General features: G+C 45.3%; 3 protein-coding genes across 3 annotated transcripts; 1 reads left to right on the forward strand and 2 right to left on the reverse strand.

Moving 5' to 3' along the window:
* The first annotated feature begins 10,685 nt into the window (after nucleotides 1–10,685).
* LOC127776448 (WAT1-related protein At4g01440-like) lies at nucleotides 10,686–13,166 on the forward strand. Its single transcript, XM_052302821.1, has 6 exons — nucleotides 10,686–11,146; nucleotides 11,231–11,293; nucleotides 11,435–11,551; nucleotides 11,671–12,079; nucleotides 12,199–12,350; nucleotides 12,457–13,166. The coding sequence occupies exons 1-6, from the start codon at nucleotides 10,962–10,964 to the stop codon at nucleotides 12,620–12,622; spliced, it is 1,092 nt and encodes a 363-aa protein (XP_052158781.1). The 5' UTR covers nucleotides 10,686–10,961; the 3' UTR covers nucleotides 12,623–13,166.
* On the reverse strand, nucleotides 13,013–15,411 carry LOC127776450 (ferredoxin--NADP reductase, leaf isozyme 1, chloroplastic). Its single transcript, XM_052302823.1, has 8 exons — nucleotides 14,939–15,411; nucleotides 14,721–14,854; nucleotides 14,538–14,616; nucleotides 14,014–14,105; nucleotides 13,853–13,930; nucleotides 13,667–13,729; nucleotides 13,338–13,572; nucleotides 13,013–13,242 (listed from the first exon to the last, which is right to left on the reverse strand). The coding sequence occupies exons 1-8, from the start codon at nucleotides 15,276–15,278 to the stop codon at nucleotides 13,175–13,177; spliced, it is 1,089 nt and encodes a 362-aa protein (XP_052158783.1). The 5' UTR covers nucleotides 15,279–15,411; the 3' UTR covers nucleotides 13,013–13,174.
* Nucleotides 15,412–18,028: 2,617 nt separating this feature from the next.
* On the reverse strand, nucleotides 18,029–19,044 carry LOC127776456 (B3 domain-containing protein Os06g0107800). Its single transcript, XM_052302831.1, has one exon. It carries the CDS (start codon nucleotides 18,991–18,993, stop codon nucleotides 18,394–18,396), a length of 600 nt encoding a protein of 199 aa, XP_052158791.1. The 5' UTR covers nucleotides 18,994–19,044; the 3' UTR covers nucleotides 18,029–18,393.
* Nucleotides 19,045–19,643: the final 599 nt, after the last annotated feature.

The raw sequence follows: 19,643 nt of genomic DNA on the forward strand, positions 1-19,643 counted from the left end.
CACTTGGTCTTCCTGCTACCTCAAAGATTCATTTTGTTAGCCACACAAAGAATGTGCCAAACAAGTATATTGGGGACATCGATGTGAAAACAAGTTCCAAACCTCAAGCTATAGAAATTAATCCACAGGTCAACAGTAACTTAATTGTGGATGATGGAGATGGAAATATCCTTTATTCCAAGGAGTCTTGGGTGATGGTCTTGATGATGTCCTTTATCCTCAGGGAGTCAACTGCAGACACAAATATTGAACCAGAGAAAGTCACACAGTACATCCCGGGAATTACTTCCACCTTCCAAATTTCAGCCCACCATTCTTTTTGTAGATATTGCTTTGTGCTGTTCTATTCTAAACCTATTGTCATTGTCAGATTGAGAAATAAGCCCATAAAAATCACTTTCAGCTTGAATGGTAAAGATGTTGATTAACAAAAACAAGTCTCACATTCAAGTGATTCTCAAGAGTACCAGGTATCTGTGGTGATACTAAAAAATGACTTAATGAGTCGTTTAAGGACAATGGATGATAACTCATGGCATCGTCCACATGACAAGACTTCTGCAACAACTCAAGAAAACACCACTCGAGTTCATGCGAGTGTACTCCCTGGTAATCCGGTTGCACTCTGAAAGTTGTACTGTCACCATGGTCACTGCATAATGAGGTTTGTAATGGCTGCAAGAACTCAGTTGACAATTGCAGCTCACAAAGCAGATGTACATCAATGCTTCTTCGCTCATTTGAAGTTTAAAAAGTGAACTATGGTGTATGTTATGATGAGAAAAATGTCGATGATTGACTGGGCTTTCAATGTCATACCTGCTGTGGGAGTCCTGCTGATGTTGTGTCTGCTCCTGCTGCTGCTCATGATTGCCATTATCACATATTCAAAGTAGTTTTGCGTGCTAGGATGCTGTGCATTTGGTGCACCATAGTATGCATCACAGCCCGTATCCTTAGTAGTTGCCATTCCACTGGCTGGGATCCTGCTGGGGAGGCCTGAAATTCAGTCAGCTGGCATTACAGGTTTTGGGGTTAACCTATGCACATGCATGCTGCAGCTCGCATAAACAACCAAGGATTAAACTCTGTACAGAAACCTGTTTGTTCTGATGAGGAGAGCAGCCCCATGAAAGCCGAACTTGGTACCCACCTATCGGAGATACACTCCAAACACGGATGGATGGTTTCTTTAGCGGATGACCTGAAAGTAGAATAATATAACCAAAGCAACAAAGAATCATATGTACTGATAGTATTAGGTGAAGATGATTACAAAGAAAGCTTGAAGAATTCATTAATCTGCTGCTAGTAAATTGGGCAAATCCACGGAGCTTTGCCTAGAGAAATCTTCACATGACCAATTTCAGCACATGATTGAGATGGTTCTCATTTACATTGGAATCTATGGGGGCAGCACAATACGAAAAATCAGTTGCGTCAAAAAAAAAAAGGAAAAAAAATCAGGAAACAGCAAGTCGTAGAATTAAATAATGAGAAAGTTAATGATTCTCGAAATTGTTTCCTTGGGAGCTCCAGCTCTGGTAAGCTGCAATTAGAAAACATAAATAATAAGCACCATAAGTTGAGAAAGATCACCATAGGATGCTGATGCTATACAGTAAAAAAGTATGGAAAACCCGAAATCAAAGTTAGCAACCATGTTTGCTAGCCAGACGCCCAGACCCAAAACAAACAGGCCACTGAAGACAACAGATTCAGTGTTACCATGTTGATAAGTAAACTAAATTTCTTCCTTAATAATCTATGGGATGATGAAAGGAATACAAGCAGTCCTTACTTGATGAAGGTGATTTGACAAACTAGTGAATGTATTGTATCAGCTTGGCTGAAAAAACAAGAAAAGACTGAATGCATTTAGTAATTAGCCAATATTGTGACCGAATCTGAATTGTCGTGCCTGGTTGCGGGCTTGTGATGTGCTTTGAAGAGGTGGCGGGGGCCGGGAGGAGGAGGACGCGGCCAGCGCGCCCCGTCCTCCGCCGCCGAGCGCCGACTCCTCCCCACTTCCACAACCACATGGCGCCGCCGGAGTTGGAGGCGCCGAGGCAGCCGGAGCAGGAGTGGTCGCGGTCGGAGCCGACGGCAAGAGGGGCGCACGAAGTACGCCCGCGGCGGAACAACCAGGACTGAGAAGGCGATGCAGGCGGCGGCGGCGGCGGCGAGGAATAGGAAGCTAGGAGCCTAATTTTCAACTTCTGAGCCGTTGGATCTGACAAGTGACGAGGCCTCCCTCACCCTACCACTCTTCTGCGCAAGTCTTTTTCTTTTTCTTTTAACAGAAAAAAAAAACCCAACTTGGAAGGGACCACCGATCGCACAAACAGAAGGGTGTATGTCCGCGTGTAAAAAAAAAAAAGTATACTCCCTTCGTCCAAAAAAAACTCAACCTAGGACTAATATGTGACATAATCTAATACAACGAATCTAGACAGAAGCATGTCCAGATACGTTGTACTAGATTATGTTACATCTCATTTCTAGGCTGATTATATTTTTTGGACGGAGAGAGTAGGCGAGGATGATTCACACGTGTTGGGGGAGTGGCTCCGGCTGACGGAGCCGGCCTCCGTCAGTGGGGAAACTCTACTCGAAGCCATCCACCAAGGGAGAATGACCGAAGGTTTCGGAACCAACCGAGAGCTCCGGAGCACATTACCAGCTCCGGAGCAGACTAGCCGCCCTGAAGCCTGTCATAGGCTCCGAAGCATATCAACGACGCCGGAGCTAACCAATGGCTCCGAAGCAGATCAAGGGCTCCGGAATATCTGGGGACCCAAAGTACCCAAGCATGAAGGAATGGCGCACGAGCGTAGTGGGGCGCCATAAATACGCATTACGCGTCCGCCAACTACCTCTGACATTCTAACAGGGGCAGGGCGGCATCCACTATCATCTGGGGGCATGCCTTTACCCGAATAATAGCCATCACCCTCGGGAAGCGTCATCGCGTCCTTAATGGGCGCAGCCTTTTCTGTCACTTGGGATTTTAACGATTGCCCAAGGGCTAGCCCATCGGCCGGCCACACTACATCTGTTTTAGTTAGAGCAAAGATGTAACTTTCTCTTGTATCCCAAGTATATGTAAGCATTGCCCACAGTTAGGGACAAATTGAATACAGAATACACATTGAATACATTGTTTGGACTTTGTCCCAACAACACGTCTAATATCATTAGTGGAACTAGTTGCCTCTATTGGAATTAATCTCACATATAATATGATCATGGCATATGACTTATACATGTGAGAAACATCAAGATGTCTTCCGGGTAGTTCCACAAGGTGGTGGGCTAGCCAGCCTTTTATTTGATATCAGATTCTTTCCTAATATTTACCTTTTTTTTTTTACTCATACATGTGTGTTAGAGACCATTATATCATGGACTCATGTAAGTGATTAACTGAACCATGTAATCGTGGTTGATGACATGGTTCAAATGTTGTAAACCGTTAGATCACAGCCAATCAACGAATATAAGGCATTCCAAGCATTCTAGAAAATCTCTTGATATATGAGAATGCATGTGTCAGGGACTCGGTTTGTGCCACCCAATGGGCCAGTTCTCACCGAGCAGTGTCCCAAACCAGCCCAAAAGAGAGAACTATAAGAGCAACAGCAGCTGGTCCTCTAAGGACGAACAGACCAGAAGCTCTCGGGGAATTTTAACTATTTGCTACTTTTAAGTTTGTCAATTATCTAAATATCCCTCTTAGGTTCATATTTAGTAATTTGCCATTGGAGAGAGGTGATTTCTTAACTATTTGCCACTTTTGCCTACGTGGCGAGCCATCGTGGCATGTCCGCGTGGAAAACGACGTGGACCCCACCCGTCAGCCCCTCCCATTTCCTTCTTCTCCACCTCCGGCCATCATTTCTCCACCCATCAGTTGAAATCCGCACCGTGGGGAGGTTGGGTGGGCATTGGTGCCAGCGCACGAGCTTGACGCAGTAGAGGGAGGCCTGCCAGTGCGGCGTGAGATTGGCGAGTGTGGTGGGGTCGCAGCAGTAGACGGCGAGCGAGGTCACCGCCGGCAAGCAACCCACGAGACGGGCGGCGATGGAGGCGTTCTGCTCGGAGATCGCCTCGGGGTGGTACAGGTTCATCCTCGACGACGTCGATGTCAACGACGGCGCGCCGCCGCCGCCAGGCCGGACGAAGGAGAGGAGCGGGTGCCCCCACGTCGAGACAAGTGAGAGGTCGAGGCGGTCCAGCATCGGGAAGGAGAACGTCGGCGAGAGGAACAGGAACCCCGGCGAGCCGAGGTGGAGGAAAAACTGCGGCTGGAGGTGGAGAAGAAGGTGAGGGGAGGGGCTGACGGGTGGGGTCCATGTTATTTTCCATGCGAGCACGCTACGATGGCTCACCACGTAGGCAAAAGTGGCAAATAGTTAAAAAATCACCTCTCTCCAGTGGCAAATTATTAAGCGCGAACCTAAAAGGAGCATTTGAATAATTGACAAATCTAAAAGTGGCAAATAGTTAAATTCCCCGAAGCTCTTGGTGGCGCGGTGACCTGGGCGGCCGGTGGGTACCCTTGTCGATCTCTTCCTACCTCCCTTCTTCCCTACTTGTTCTAGAAGCGCCGGTGGGCACCCTTGTCGATCTCTTCCTACCTCCCTTCTTCCCTGCTTGTTCTAGAAGCTTCTGGTGCCTTCCACCACTTGCATCCCTTTAGTTTTCCCTCTTCCAACTCTCCCAAAATGTACTAGACTTGCACTGGTAGATTACCAATTGAGTTGGTGTTAAGATTGCTGATTGGGTTGCTAACAGCATGCAGGATGAATATAATATTTACGACAATAACTTAAGTTTCTGAAGCGACAAATCAAGCTCATCCTTGTGCTGCTGCTTTCCACAGTAGAATTCGGTGGGGTGCAGAACACGTCCGGGCGGGCAGAAGGCACAGCCGCCATTGGCGGCGGCGGTGGTGAGATCGGCATCGGCCGGCCGCTGCTGGAGCACGGTGCATGTGTCGACGAAGAAGCTGTGTACGTAGGGGGTGAAGCGGATCGAGCTCAGCGAAAACCAGGCCCGATGGTCACGCCCGCACCGACAGCTTCGCTGCTGCCTGCCATGTCCGGCCTCCTCTCCTTCGCCTCGTGCCCTTCCTAGCCTTCCCTTCCCGCGCCGAGAACCACCGCCGCTCCCAGGCCGCGCCTCCGCATCGCAGGCTCCGCCGCCGTGTCCCACCGGGCATCTTCCTCCTCCAGAGATCGCCTCCGCTAGCTCGTCCGCCATGGGGAGCTCGACAAGGCGCTCCGCCTCGTCGGGTGCGCGCGGAGGCCTGATGCGGGCACCTGCGCCGCGCTCATCAAGAAGCTAAGCGCGTCGGGGCGCACCGAGGAGGCTCGCCGCGTGGAGCCGATCGCTGGATCAACTCTGCTCCGGCCGACGCCTCCTCGTTCTCCTCGGCGCCGAGGAGGCCGTACCTGTCGGAGGCGTGGGACGAGGAGGAGGAAGAGGTGAGGAGGATGCTACGCATCAAGGAGGATCCCACCGCCGGCGACGGTGACGGTTGTGGTCAGTACTGGTTGTTGCACATACTGTGTTTTTGTTGTTGCAGTCAGCGTTCTCGAGTGTTGCATTCAATTGCAACATTCTCGATAAAGCAGTGAAACATTTTTCAGTGAAAGATAAAACATTAAGAAACAATTCATATTGAAATATTTTTTCAAGCAATGAAACATGCAACATTTTTTAACGTATAGTGCGACATCGTCCGGAGATTTGCAAATTTTGATATACTTAGTGAAACATTTTTTATTAACTTAGTGAAACAATTCCGATATACTTGGCGCAACAACGTACAACATTTAAAAATAATTTAATAATAAACTAATTTTTTTTCATCAGATTATATTCATATGTGGTCTTGTTTTAAAGATTCAATTGTAACGGATTTAATGGTGTAACCGGATCATGATTTGGATAAATATTTTAAGAGAAAAAAATAGTTAAAGTTCGCTTGATCCATACATGATGGATGGCTGGCATGCACGTGCGTGGATCCGGCGGTCATGCGAGGCGTCCGATTTTTTTCTGTCTCGCGCCGTACGTCCGACGCGTAGCATGCTCCCCTTAATTGTGGGCCACACAGGCGCGCATGTACGTGGGCCGGGGAAAAGGACTGTACTGCACAAACTTTGAGTCCGAGCAGGCCTTGTTCACCTACACGGGCCGGATGCACTACACTTGTTTCTCACAGCTCCAAGAGAACCAAATCTATAACTAACTAATATAAATATTCGGATTTTTCCTATCGTCAAAAGTGGGACGAAAGGCGCCTTCGTCCCTAGCGGTGCGCCTTCAAAACCCCCCGAATCCCTATTGCACTCAGAATCGAATACAGGGAACACATCCCAAAATCGGCACAACCAAATCGGATGAACACACCACAAAAAAAACAAAATTCAACCAATCTTTGCCCAAAATTACAAAATATTACAAAAATAATCATCCAACATACATACATCACAAAACTTCACTCCCTACCGCCGGATCCACCCTCGGCCGTCGCCGCAGCCGCCGAATCCATCCGCGACAGCCGCCGATGCCGCTACCGTCGCCGGATCCATCGTCGCCGGATCTGGAGCGGGAGGGAGGCGAGAGGGGAGGAGCGAGCCGACGCCGGATCAGGAGGGAGGCGAGAGGGGAGGAGGGAGCCGCCGCCGGCCCGCCGGCGCCGCCACCACCAACGGACTCACCCGCCAACGCGCCGACATCGCCATCGCCGTCGGATCTGGGGCAGGAGGGAGACGAGAGGGGAGGAGGGAGCCGCCACTGTCGTATCCGCCCGCAGCCGCCGCCACCACCTACGGATCCACCCGCGGCTACCGCCGCCGCCGCCACCACCGGCGGATCTGCCGCGGGAGGGAGGCTAGAGGGGATGGAGGGAGCCGCCGTCGCCGCCGCCAACGCTGCCCCCACCCTCGGATCCGCCGCGGCCGCCACCAACCCGCCGCCGCCAAGGTGAGAGGGAGAGGAGGAGGGGGGGGGGGGCGCCGCCGCCGTCGCTTTGAGAGAGGGGATCAGGGGCACCGCTCGCCGGTCGTTGCTTCGAGCCGCCGCAGCCGCTCAGGGAGGGGGGTGCCACCACCGTCGTCGCTCGGGGGAGATTGGGGGCAGGGGGATGGGGAAATGAATCCTAGGGTTAGGGTTAGGGTTTTGGTATATTTATTTAGGTTAGGATAATCTGGACCGTCTATTCGATCGAACGGCTCCAGATGCTCCCGTGTCGGGCCGCCGACCTATTGAGCCACCGAATGAAGGATGCAAAATGGACTTCAATGGAGAAAGGAAACAGGCCAGACACATAGAATAGACGAAGGGAGGGAAACTTTTCTTTATTCGGCCCAAACCTATAAGGGAGGATTTTGATTCCTTTTTCCAATTAAATAATTGTTAAATGATGTTTGTATTATTAATAATTAGCAATTAAGCTCTGATAATTTTAATAAAATTCTAAAGAGCGTAATTAATCATGGAGAATTTAATAAAATTAAATTTAACCATGTCATTTTATTTCTCACACTTGATTACTTATAAATTGATTTAATTATACACCTATCTACTTAAAAATACTAAATATTTCAGCAAATTTGTATTTTAATTGATTACATAATGTAATTTTTTTCTTAACTTTTCCTCAATTTTCTGGTCTATACGCTTCCCGTTGCAACGCACGGGTACTTTTGCTAGTAATCCAAATTTTGTGACCAAAATGTTAATTTTTCTAAAGCAGTATAATTTTTGTGGAAAATTAGTACACACTACTGTAAGTGAACTCGTGCTCGATCTGTTCTGTTTTCTGAACAGGGGAAATTAAAGAGCATGCACTGTTGTTACCCAGGGCCCATTTAGTTACCTAAAATTTTTTCCCAAAAACATCACATCGAATCTTTGGACACATGCATAAAGCATTAAATATAGATAAAAAGAAAAACTAATTGCACATATATGGGAGAAATCGCGAGACAAATCTTTTAAGCCTAATTAGTCCGTGATTAGCCATAAGTGCTACAGTAACCCACATGTGCTAATGACGGCTTAATTAGTCTCAAGAGATTCGTCTCGCGGTTTCCAGGCGAGTTCTGAAATTAGTTTTTCCATTCGTATCCGAAAACCTCTTCCGACATCCGGTCAAACGTTCGATGTGACACCCAAAAATTTCCTTTTCCCCAACTAAACACACCTCCAGTATTTGTGACTTGATAGACCAACACAATATGGTAAGTTTAGATTAGATCAGAGGTGTTTGTCAATAGTGTCTATATGAAAAATAAGGAGACAGATAAAGGTGGCTCCTCAAAGAGTTGTATGTGTTAGGGTCTTTGCCTATTCTATACTATATTATATATTCCATGACTCAAAAGGGAGCTCTAGCATATCAACAATGTAATGTCTCGTCAAAGTGATATATCGATCGAGGAAAGCAGAGAATTAAGCTAGCAAACGATCTGCCAGGGCAAACACAGCGTCCTCTGCCCCTACAAATTAAAGAACTGCCCTGTTCCTTCTTGCTTTTAGTTTAGGGCTGTATTTTTTTACCTAATTGAAGCATTATTAACAGTGTTACTACTGTTGATCATGAAAGTATCGATCAGTATGTTTGGATGCAGTTAAGATAATCATAAACTTAATTGCCTGCCAGTTAAGGGGAGGACACTAGCCGCTTCCACAACTTGCTTAAAATTAATTGCTTTGATTCAAAGACAGTTTTGTATCAACTGTATCCTCTCCTGGTCGCTGATCTCAGTAGTCATTACTAGAAAAGATGCTAGCTAGCTAAGCTAGGACCCTCCAAAAAATTAACAACATAACTAAGTGGCTACAAGGACGCATTAGTGTCCTTTAGGTTGCGCTGCACGTACTAGTGCACAAAGATCTGAATTCCACTGTGTATGCATGGGTGGTTTCAGATCAAGTCTGAAATATCGATATCCATTCGGGAAAGTGTTCTCATCTCTCAAGTGGATATCCCTCATTTTTTTACATGTCATCTAAAATAGTCATAAATAATTTAAAAAGATAGATTAATATGAACTATATCACTCCACAAACATACAAATTCAAATTCAACTTTTACAAGTTGTAACAAAAAAAATATAACTATGAATGCACGTTAATTATTTTCAGTTTAATTTGTTCTTTTTTTTACATGTAGAAGTTGAATTTAGATTTGCATGTTTGTGGAGTGATATTTCATATTAATCTATTTTGTCAATTTTTGTCAAAAATTTGATGACATGCAAGAAATGAGAGGAATCTCCTGTCCATTCTGCTTCTTTTTCAGACTCAATATATTAGTTATCGTCTGGATTATTATTACAGAAGAAAAAGCTCAGAACGGTGGAGTACTGGAACTGAAAGTTTTCAACTTGATGAAGATAAGGTTCAATATTGTTGAGATGAAATGAATAAATCCCTTGGAGTGAATCATATGATTCTGCATGCAGTTGAAAGATATTACTGTCCATTTTAAATTTGAAGACAGCATGAAAGCCCACAGCATATGCTTCAACTGTGTGATCTGATCATTTACTAATATATATATATAGACCAAAGACGTCGTTTCAGGAGGGGTGCTAGCTAATTCCCCTTTGTGTTTCTTTTTGTACAATTGCAGCTAATTAAAGAGCAGTAGCATCAGATCCCTTTTCTCATGTCAACTGAAACTGAGAGAGAGAGGCAGCAAAATGAAGAACAGCCAGTGCATGCATGTGTTACTGTAGTACATATAGATGACCAGACCACATGGGTGTGCATGCATGCTACTCCCCTTACTTCACTTCACTTCACTTCATCACTTCCATGGGAGAAAGAAAGAAAATTAAAGAAATGGTTTCAAGTGACTGATTCTTTCATGCACTAGGAAAAGTGCCATCAAATTTTCATTTCAGGTCATCTCAGACACAAAGTGATAAGGTCATCGCTTTTCCTCTCCCCTACCATTCTTTTCTCACCTTCTCATCTCAATCAACAGTTGAGAGGACAACTGGCCTCTTGCATTGCCTTGCCTTGCCTTAGGTTTTTTTTTTTACCAAATAAAAAAATATGTGTTTTTATTATACCTTTGGTAGACATTGTGACGCCGGCCGGCCGGAGGGATCGAATATATAAAGCTAAGCTAGCTGCATATTTTCTTTCTGCAAATGCTAATTACTTATATTAACATCCAATTCCGTATGGTAATAAATTATTCTTGCTGCACAAGCGCAATTGCAGCAGGAACAAGACATTCAGAAAGGAAATTCTATTCCCTCTTTCACTTTAACCGCTCTGCCGCCGTAATTAAGCAGAGATATGCTTCACCTGTTTATACAGCTAATTAAGTATGTGAGTGCAGTGAAAGAGAGGAGAATGTATGCTATGTATGTATAAGTGTAAATACATGTGGGCTGATGGGATTGAGATGAAATGAAATCAAAGGGAGCATGATTGCAAGGGGATACCAACATATCTAACAAACAGTTAAAATTAAAGAGCTTTAAAACGGAGATGATTTTGGCTTTGGGAAAGATGGTTTGTGCCATGCGAAATGCCGACTGCATCATTGCCCACACCAATTAAAATGATGGCGTTGTACAGTTCATCGGGCACCCAGATGCTGTAACTACTAATCCATCATCATCATCAGAATTCAGAGATCAACATCTTTTTTTCTTCAGGACGAAAAAGGCGTACCTGAAACGATTCTTTGGTCACCCCCTGCGCCTGCCCGTCCAGCATTTTGTGTCTTGTCATCCTCGCCACCACATTCTTTCTTTCTTTCATCTCCTTCCTCTATCGATCGAAACCCTATAAATCTACCTGAAACTGACTTTGTTGTTGTATCAAGGAGACAGCTTAGCTTAGCTGTTGTTGTTGCAGTCCAGTCAGAGAGCAGAGGGCACTGCACCGAGAGGATCGAGCTTCCAAGAACAAGTGAAGCTAGCATGGGGTGGTGGCTCGGAGGTGGCCTGCCGGTCATCGCCATGCTGGCTCTCAACGTCGTCGCGGCGGTGTTGGTGTCGCTCGTCAAGGTCGCCATGGACGGCGGCCTCAACCCTCTCGTCCTCGTCACTCTTCAGCAGCTCACGGCCGCCATCTTCCTCGGCCCAATTGCCTACTTCAAAGAGAGGTGTTCATCAATGGCTTGCATCTACACATCCTGGACCTGGATTATTCAACAATGTAACTGCTTTATTGAATTGTGCTCATGCAGGAAGTCCAGGCCAAAGCTCACACTGGAGATCTTCACTTATCTCTTCGTCAGTGCTGCGCTCGGGTACCAATTCAATTCATACGAATTTTGCCTCTAGTTTAATTTTCTTCTTCTTTTGCTCTTGAAGATAAAAACAAATTCATCTCCCGGCGAAAAAACAAATTCATGGCTTTACTAAGTTGTTCTTCTCTCTTGTTCTTGCAGGGCAGCTCTAAGGCAGTACATGATCTTCGTTGCTTTGAGATACACCACGGCGACCTTCGTCACTGCCTTCTCCAATATCGCTCCTGTCCTCACATTCTTGCTTGCCATCCTAACACGGTAGGTTCTTGATTGGAAGACCCAATAAATTCTGAATTATTGCACACCAGGTGTCAACCTTTTTCTCTTTTTCTTTTGCTTGCCAATTAATTGGCCTGGCCTTATACACGAATGGACAGGTCAGAATCACTGAACCTGAGGAGAAAGACAGGCATTGCAAAGCTTGTGGGCACGCTGATATCAGTAGCAGGAGCCATGGTGCTAACATTTTACAAGGGCGTGGCTGTCACCCACACAACCAAGATCCACCATGCAACAGCAGCAGCAGCAGTAGCAGCAGAAGCAGCCATGAGCAGCAGGAACTGGACGCTGGGCACGGTGGCCATCCTGGGCAACTGCGTGTGCCTCTCCTGCTGGTTCCTCCTCCACAGCAGGCTCGCCAAGAAGTACCCCCATGTCTACTCCTGCAATGCCTTCATGTGCATGTTCAGCTTCCTCCAGGTGGCCGTCGTCGGCCTCTCCACACAACGCAACGTCTCCGTCTGGATCGTCAGGACCAAGTTCCACATACTCACCATCCTCTACGCCGTACGCAATTACTCAACTCCTTTCTGTTTCTTCTTGCTTCAATTCACTGATCACTTACAGAGCTTCAATTCTGCTTAATTTTCTCATCATTTTTTCTTTCTTCATTTCTTTTGTTTCAGGGTGTGGTGGGGTGTGGCCTTTCGTTTGTGCTACTGACATGGTGCATCGAGAAGCGCGGTCCAGTGTTCGTCGCAGCCTTCATTCCGGTGGTGCAGATCATTGTTTCAGTGATTGACTTCACTGTCCTCCATGAACAGCTCTTCCTTGGAAGGTACGGTTACTCATTGTTACAGCATATATATGCTCCTATGTAAGTAATGTCAGATTGATTGCACATTCAGATTTTGAAACCATTGCACTGCCATACACATATGCAGCGTGCTGGGATCTGTACTTGTGATAGGTGGCCTTTATCTTCTGCTGTGGGGCAAGAGGCAGGAGGCCTTGCACCTCCCTCCAAAAGTTGCTGAACATGATAAAGAGCAGCAACAGCAACAGCAACAGCAACAGCAGCAACAACAGCAGCAGCAAGTGCAACTCTGAATGAAGAGTGGTGACAGCGTCCCCTTTGGGATTTTAACAAATAAGTTCTCCACCAACTTTTTTTTTTGTCAATCAGGGCAGCCATGTTGTTGTACAATTAATCCGAGAGCACTATCATGCATGAAGTTATTTAGGTTTTAATTGATCCAAAGAATACTAGAAATGATCTAAACCAACACTGAGTTAATTAGCTACCACTTCAGAAATAGATCCTGTATGCAATAGTTTAACTGCAACCATATAAGAATTCTACGTGTGATTTATGGATAAACCGTGTAATTCCATGACTTCTGCGAGTTTACATATACTCGGCATAAAGGTGTTCTTGAGTGAACTGCATTGCATTATTATTATTATTACTCTTGACTTGACCATAGTAGTATTTGGATCAGACATAAGTAGTAATTCTTATATGAAGCTTGAATTTAACCAACATGACAAACAGTATATATATACGCCTATCTAACATTATAGAGTGATCACAGGCACAGATGTGCACACAGATACAAATGGAAGAAAAAAAAGAAACAGATGTGAGGAAAATTGGAAGAATTAGTAGACTTCCACGTTCCATTGCTCGCCCTTCTTCAGTTGCTTCTTGTAATCAGCCCAGTCGATTCCTAACAACGATACCATGCAAAATTTAGCATGCAAAAGAATTACTCAGATTCTTAAATTATCCATGCAAAAAGGTATGGTTCAGAAGCATATATACCATCTTTTGCAGCCAATGACACCATAATGTCATCAATACCCTTCTCCATGCCTTTCAGTCCACACATGTACACATAGGTGTTGTCCTTCTTCAGGAGCTCCCACAGCTCTTCCTTGTACTCTGCCATCCTGGTCTGAATGTACATCTTCTCTCCTTGAGCATTGGTCTGCTCCCTGCTCACAGCATAATCGACCCGGAAGTTCTCTGGCGCTTTCGCCTTCATTTTGTCAAACTCCTGAATTTTAACAAATACATACAGTGCAAGTGAGGAATTTCAGTAGCACACAAAAGTAGCAGTAGCACTTGCAGAGATGTATGTATAAGCTGACCTCCTTGTAGAGTAAAGAACTGCTAGTTGGGACTCCCAAGAAGAGCCAAGCCAGACCATTGAACTGCACAAGAGTTCACACATATTGTTTAAAACAAAGAAAAAAATCATTTGGAGAAATAAAGTATGAATTTTAAGATTTTGAAACAAGCATAAAGTCTGAAAACTAATGATGCAACATTGGTACCTTGTAGTCATCATACTTCTCAAAAAACATTTTCCACAAGAATGAGCGGAACGGGGCAATACCAGTACCGGTCGCAAGCTGCAAGTAACCGCACAAGGTTAAAATTTGTTGTGGTGTAGATTTTTTGCGATGGATCAATTCACCATGCAATTTAAGCTCACCATTATAATATTAGCATTGGGATCTTTGGGCATGAGCATTTCTTTGCCTACTGGTCCGGTTATCTTGACATCAGAACCAGGCTTCAAGTCACCTATATTAGCAAGGTGAAGTAGATGTGAGACATGACCCCGCAAAAAGTAGATGTGAGACATAAACTTATTGAATGGAGAATCATTATATGCAGGTTACATGTTGAATCAAATATAATTTGATGGATCATATTGATTATTCAAGATTAGAGCTAGCAGCATGTTGTTTTCAGTGGGAAAAAAACTAGCAGATTGAGATATGTAAGACTAAACTAAATCTCTGAAATCTGTAACAAATTAATATGTTAGTATTCAGGTTCAGAGCAGCAGCAAAGCGCAGTACTCTGAATATATACTGTGTGAAACTATTTGTTGATCAGGACAGCAGAATGCAGTACTCTGAATACCGTCTTGAGAAGAGCAGAATGCAAACTAATGCAGTAAAATTCAGAATGCAATTGTGATCATCATGAGAAGAATGCAGACGAACTCACAGAGGAAGTTGGAGCAGACTCCTTTGACAATCTCTCCCTGGTCGTTGGTGTAAACGAGCCTCTTGACGCAGAGTGAAACCTAGAGGTACAAGTGAAGATGATTATCTGGTGTGAAGAAAGGAGATCGATCCGATGAGAAGGAATGAGATTGAATAAGGAGGAGAAGAGAAGAGGGGGACTGACGGTCTTGGAGTCGCCGAAGTCGCCGAGAGCGCTGCTGGCGATGGAGTAGAGCCTGAGCTTGTGCGGCTTGCCGTTCTTGTCGACGCCGTCGGCGATGACGCCGATGGACTGCCCCTCTCTGTAGGGGATCTCACCTGCAATCCTGAGTAGTGAGTAATCAAGGATTGGATTGGATTTGATTGGATTGGATTGGATAGGATGGATGATGAGTTACAGACCCTCGGTGCTGAAGACCATGTGCCATGTCTCGCCGGGCGCGTCGTCGGCGGTGATCTTGGTGTTGAGGAGGCACTTGCCGACGTAGGGCTCCTTGGGCCTGTACTTGTTGGTGACGACGCCCTCGTCCTGCTTCTTGGATATCTTCTCCTTCTTGGCCGGCGCGGCGGCGACGGCGGCGGCGTCGGTGGTGGACACCTGCGCGCGCAGCAGCAGGCCGCGCTGGTGGGCGGCTCTGGTTCTTGGCGGGCATGGCAGGAAGCAGTGGGCGGGGGACGGCGATGCCTTGGTGACTGCAGCAGCGGCGGAGGTGGAGACGGCCGCAGCCGTGACGGCGGCCATGGTCGGTGCTGGATGGAGGAGAGAGGGTGGGTGCAAGTGTGCAAGTGTGTGCAGGTGTGAGGAGGAAGAAGTAGTTGTAGTAGTGAGAAGAAGAGAAGAGATAGGTGATGAGTGGAAGGCAGAGGATGTGGCGGGGTAGCCAGTGATTTTGGAGGGAACTCCACACTACACTGCACACTTTTCTTCTCTCAACTTGCCCTTGGGTGGTGCTGCTCTCCTTTTCAGATTCCTGCAGATTCAGATATCTCTTCAGCTATCTCCCTCTACCTTTGCTCCATCTCTCCTTTACAACTCAAAAAATATCTCTTTTTTCTCAGATGAAAGAAGCTTTATTGTAGTGGGTCAATTACATCAATATGATACAATTATAGCGAAAAGACCTTGGTCGCAGGATTGAGAAAACGTAGGAATAGGAAAAACGTAGGATTTTGGTAGGAATGTAAGTGTAAAACAGTGGATTGCAAAACACAGAAAAAACACAGGAATAACCGTTTGATTGAACCACAGGAAAAACACAGGAATTGGATGAGAGATATAAACTCAAAGGAAAGTTAGTAAGAGGTTGAAACTCTTGCTAAATTTCTTCCAAAATCTCTATAGGATTGTTCATTCCATAGGAATTTCAAAGGATTAAATAGAATTCAATTCTTTGTTTCAAAGGGCTTCATAGGAAATTTTTGAAATCCTCTAAAATTCCTATGTTTTTCCTCCAAATCAAATAGGCCCTAAATCTGGTTTGTTAAATCGAGAAGTCTCATCGAGCCATCATATTGGAGATCCTAACCCTATGCTAGACGACCGGTCTCAGTTAAATCAAGAGCAACGATAATATTTGATGGAGTGGATGGTTCCATCTAATTGTGTGTATGACCGGTTGCTCTAATTCTATTAGGCTCTTCCAATTAATCTCATCACTACCATTATAAAGTCGGTAATTGCAATGTGCGACAATGATAACATAAGTATGATTGAGTTGGAAATATGGGTTGGGTTGCAGGTCTTAGGGGGTGTTTGGTTGCTACCCTGAACCAAATTTGCCTGAACGGACTGCTGCTTGAGAGCTGCCAGAGTAATGTTTGGTTGCAACCCTAATCAATTGCCTGGTTTAGGCATATGTGCTGAAGGCTCAGATGACCGAAATCGGTTAGGCCAAAACCATCAAGTTCGCAGGGAGAGACTTCAGACGTCACATTTCTCTAGGAGCATAGCTCAAGTCACCTTGACCATATTTATTGGTGCTTCATATCGAAGTCGGAGTCATCTGACCATGGAGTCATCATTTTGGAGATCCTAACCCTATGCTAGCTAGTGTCTGATGAGTTGAGACTAGTGTCAATTAAATCAGGAGCAACGATGATACAATGGAGTCGACAATTCCATCTAACCGGGTGCATGAATGATTGATCTAAGTCTATTGGGTTCTTTCAGTCGATCTTAGCCCTATTGTAATAAAGTTGATCATCAAGTGAAAACTTGCGGTATTGGCACAACGCAACATGTGGCAATGATAACACAAATTTGATAGAGTTGGAAGCGTGGGTTGGTAGGCCTTATTTCCTTTGAAATCGGCTTGTAGTCATAGATACGATGGTATGACGACAATAACATTGGATTGTTGCCAGAGTGTTAAAGTCTTATTACTACATTTTAAGTTTGCTAATCCTATTATTGCGGTTACTTTAGCTAGGTGTTGAGTTGGTTGTCTTCATTGATTTATCTCGGTTTCCTCTAATAAACTGAGCAAGTTTAGATTTGGTATCGTTTTCGGTCTAAAATAGGTCACCAGTAGATCAATTGTTGTCTTGGTTTCAACAATTTTTTCTACTAGAAAAAAATGCCCTTGCGTTGCAACGGGTGAAGGGCTATTTTAATATTATTATTGTTGTTTGTTTTTTTTTTACAAAATCATAAGTTGCAATTAGAAGTCCAATCGTCTCAAGTTAGCATGCGAGTTTTTTTAAGAGATTTCTTATGCGACTCCTTCTGAATTTCTAAAAGAGAATGAACTTAGAAACTGAGTCAAACACAAATATGTATTTCTAAAAGTGAATGAATTTAAAAACCAACTCAAACACGAATGACGTACTAAAGTACCGACAAAAACATCTTTAATTTTTATAATAGTAGAGATTAATTATTGTATTTGTGTTCCATGTGCTTAGTACAATTTGAGAAAAAAAACAGCGTAATGGACGAAACTAGGCACCAGGAATTGGGGGAATAAATATTTGACGGTGGGATTAGAAGGGTAAATGTGTAAAGAAGTTGATAATTGTCCTGGGGCAGAGATGTCTGTGCCAAAGATAAACTACTGGAGTAGGCTCTAGGCCACAGTGAGCCCAATTGAAGGGATGGGCTGGGCCGCATGGCACTGAAGCATGAATGCGGTGGGCCTAATTAAGTTTATTGAAGACATCAGTGTACATGGGCCTTCCCCTTTCTTGGTACCAACTTGATTTTTCCCTGATTTGCAGCAAGTGAACTTTATGAACAAGATGAGTAAGTTTAATTGACCTGATGTATGTAATATATCAAGTGGCCGGGATATATATATAGTTGGAGCTAGCTAGAGCTTAGTTAGATATATAGTGATAGGCTTTCTTGTTCTGATCATGGTGTAGGTGGCTAGCTAGTTGAATTAGAATATGTTAAGAGGGCGATCGTGTTAACTATATATACCCCGATCGAAAAGCAAATGTCGTATGGCGACGCGTGTGAAGAGGGCGAAATTAAGAACAGGAGAACCGAAATTCACAATCAACCCGCAAAAACAAATTCTATTCATCGATCTGACAAGAAACATGAAATTTAATTTGGAAAAATGAAAGCAAAGCTAGCTAGGTACCTTAGCCTTGTGTTGTTGCTTGCTTCCATCGTCCAATTAATCATCTTCAGTACATATATATCAATCGATCCATGTCTAGTTAATTAAATTCACCCCTCCTAATTAATCTTGTGCTAATCTAATGTACAACTTCGTCTTCGACGACCTCATTTTATTCGACAGGAGAGCAGCATGCATGTTCGTGTATGAATAATACTAATTTTTTTGAGGGAAAATGAATACTAATCAGTTGGAGAATTAATACAAAACTGATGAGATGCCTCAGCTAGATCAAAGCTGCAAATCCAGCGCCGGCGAGGCATCGGCGCGGAGCTGGAGGTCCACGCCGAACAGCCGGAGGCACCGCCGGCCACACGCAGCCTCCTCCTCGTCGACGACAGGCCGCGACGGCGGCAGCTGCACCTTGATCAAGGCCGGTGGCACCAGCGACGAGGACGACACGGAGGCGGCGCGCTTCCGGCAGTCGATGAAGAGGCGGGCACCGGCGCGGCAGAAGGAGACGGTGTCGCCGGCGGCGAGGCGCTTGTCGCGGACGTAGCGGCTCCATCCCTTGGTGATGACGTAGCTCTGGCTGCTGCTCCAGTAGGAGTAGCGGAAGCGCCACGTGCTGTCGCCGCCGCCGCCGCCGCCCCGCGCGTCCTCGAAGCACAGCACGGTGCCCGCCGGGCTGGTCCTCGCCGCCGGCCCCAGCGGGAAGTACTTCTCGGCGTAGTGCTTCGGCACCACCAGCCTGTTCAGCTTCCCCACGTCGCTCGGCGTCACCACCTTCTCGAACATGTACTCCCGCCGCTCGCCGCCGCCACCGCCATGGCCACCTCCTCCTCCTTGCAGCTGCAGGCTTCTACTCTCCCATGCAACAATGGTGGCCATGGCTAGCTCTTCAAACCTATCTAGCTAGAACTAGGACTATCTTGTGTTAAGTTGCTTACCAATCACAAAGCTAATCTCTCTCCAGTCTCCACGTATATATAGATGGTGACTAGGCGTGGGATCTTTCCAGGTTGATCCTGGACCGTCCGATCAGGGATCAACGGCCTATGACTTTTCTCATTGCCCGTCGTACATGCGCTGACTTTTCGTGCTTGGCGCGTGGATAATCTTAGCCGTTGATTCATACGATCCAACGGCCCGGATGCGTGGATCTTGTGTTCGTTTGTGGTCAACGGGGAGGAAATGTTCCTTAGTCTCCGCGTGTTAGATAGTACTACGTAGTATAGATTAGATACATGTGGGAGCGTGATTAGACTGCCCTAATTATATAATCAGATCAAGAAATCAAGCTGTTGTGCACGTCACCATCTCCCATGGTTTGTGAAATCAATTGCATCAGTCTAAATTCTGTTACTGCACGTACGTACGTACAACTATTTCACAGCTTTAGATACTAATAATCCATGTACATTAACTTTACATATCCAAAATAATTACAAGTGAGAGAGGTTGAAAGAATGATTCTTCAATCCACCGTGTATTGATCTTTGAACCAGTAGCTTAGTTGCGCATGCTGATCCAAGGTTTAT

The sequence above is a fragment of the Oryza glaberrima genome, chromosome 6, assembly GCF_000147395.1.
Source record: "Oryza glaberrima chromosome 6, OglaRS2, whole genome shotgun sequence".
NCBI lineage: Eukaryota > Viridiplantae > Streptophyta > Magnoliopsida > Poales > Poaceae > Oryza > Oryza glaberrima.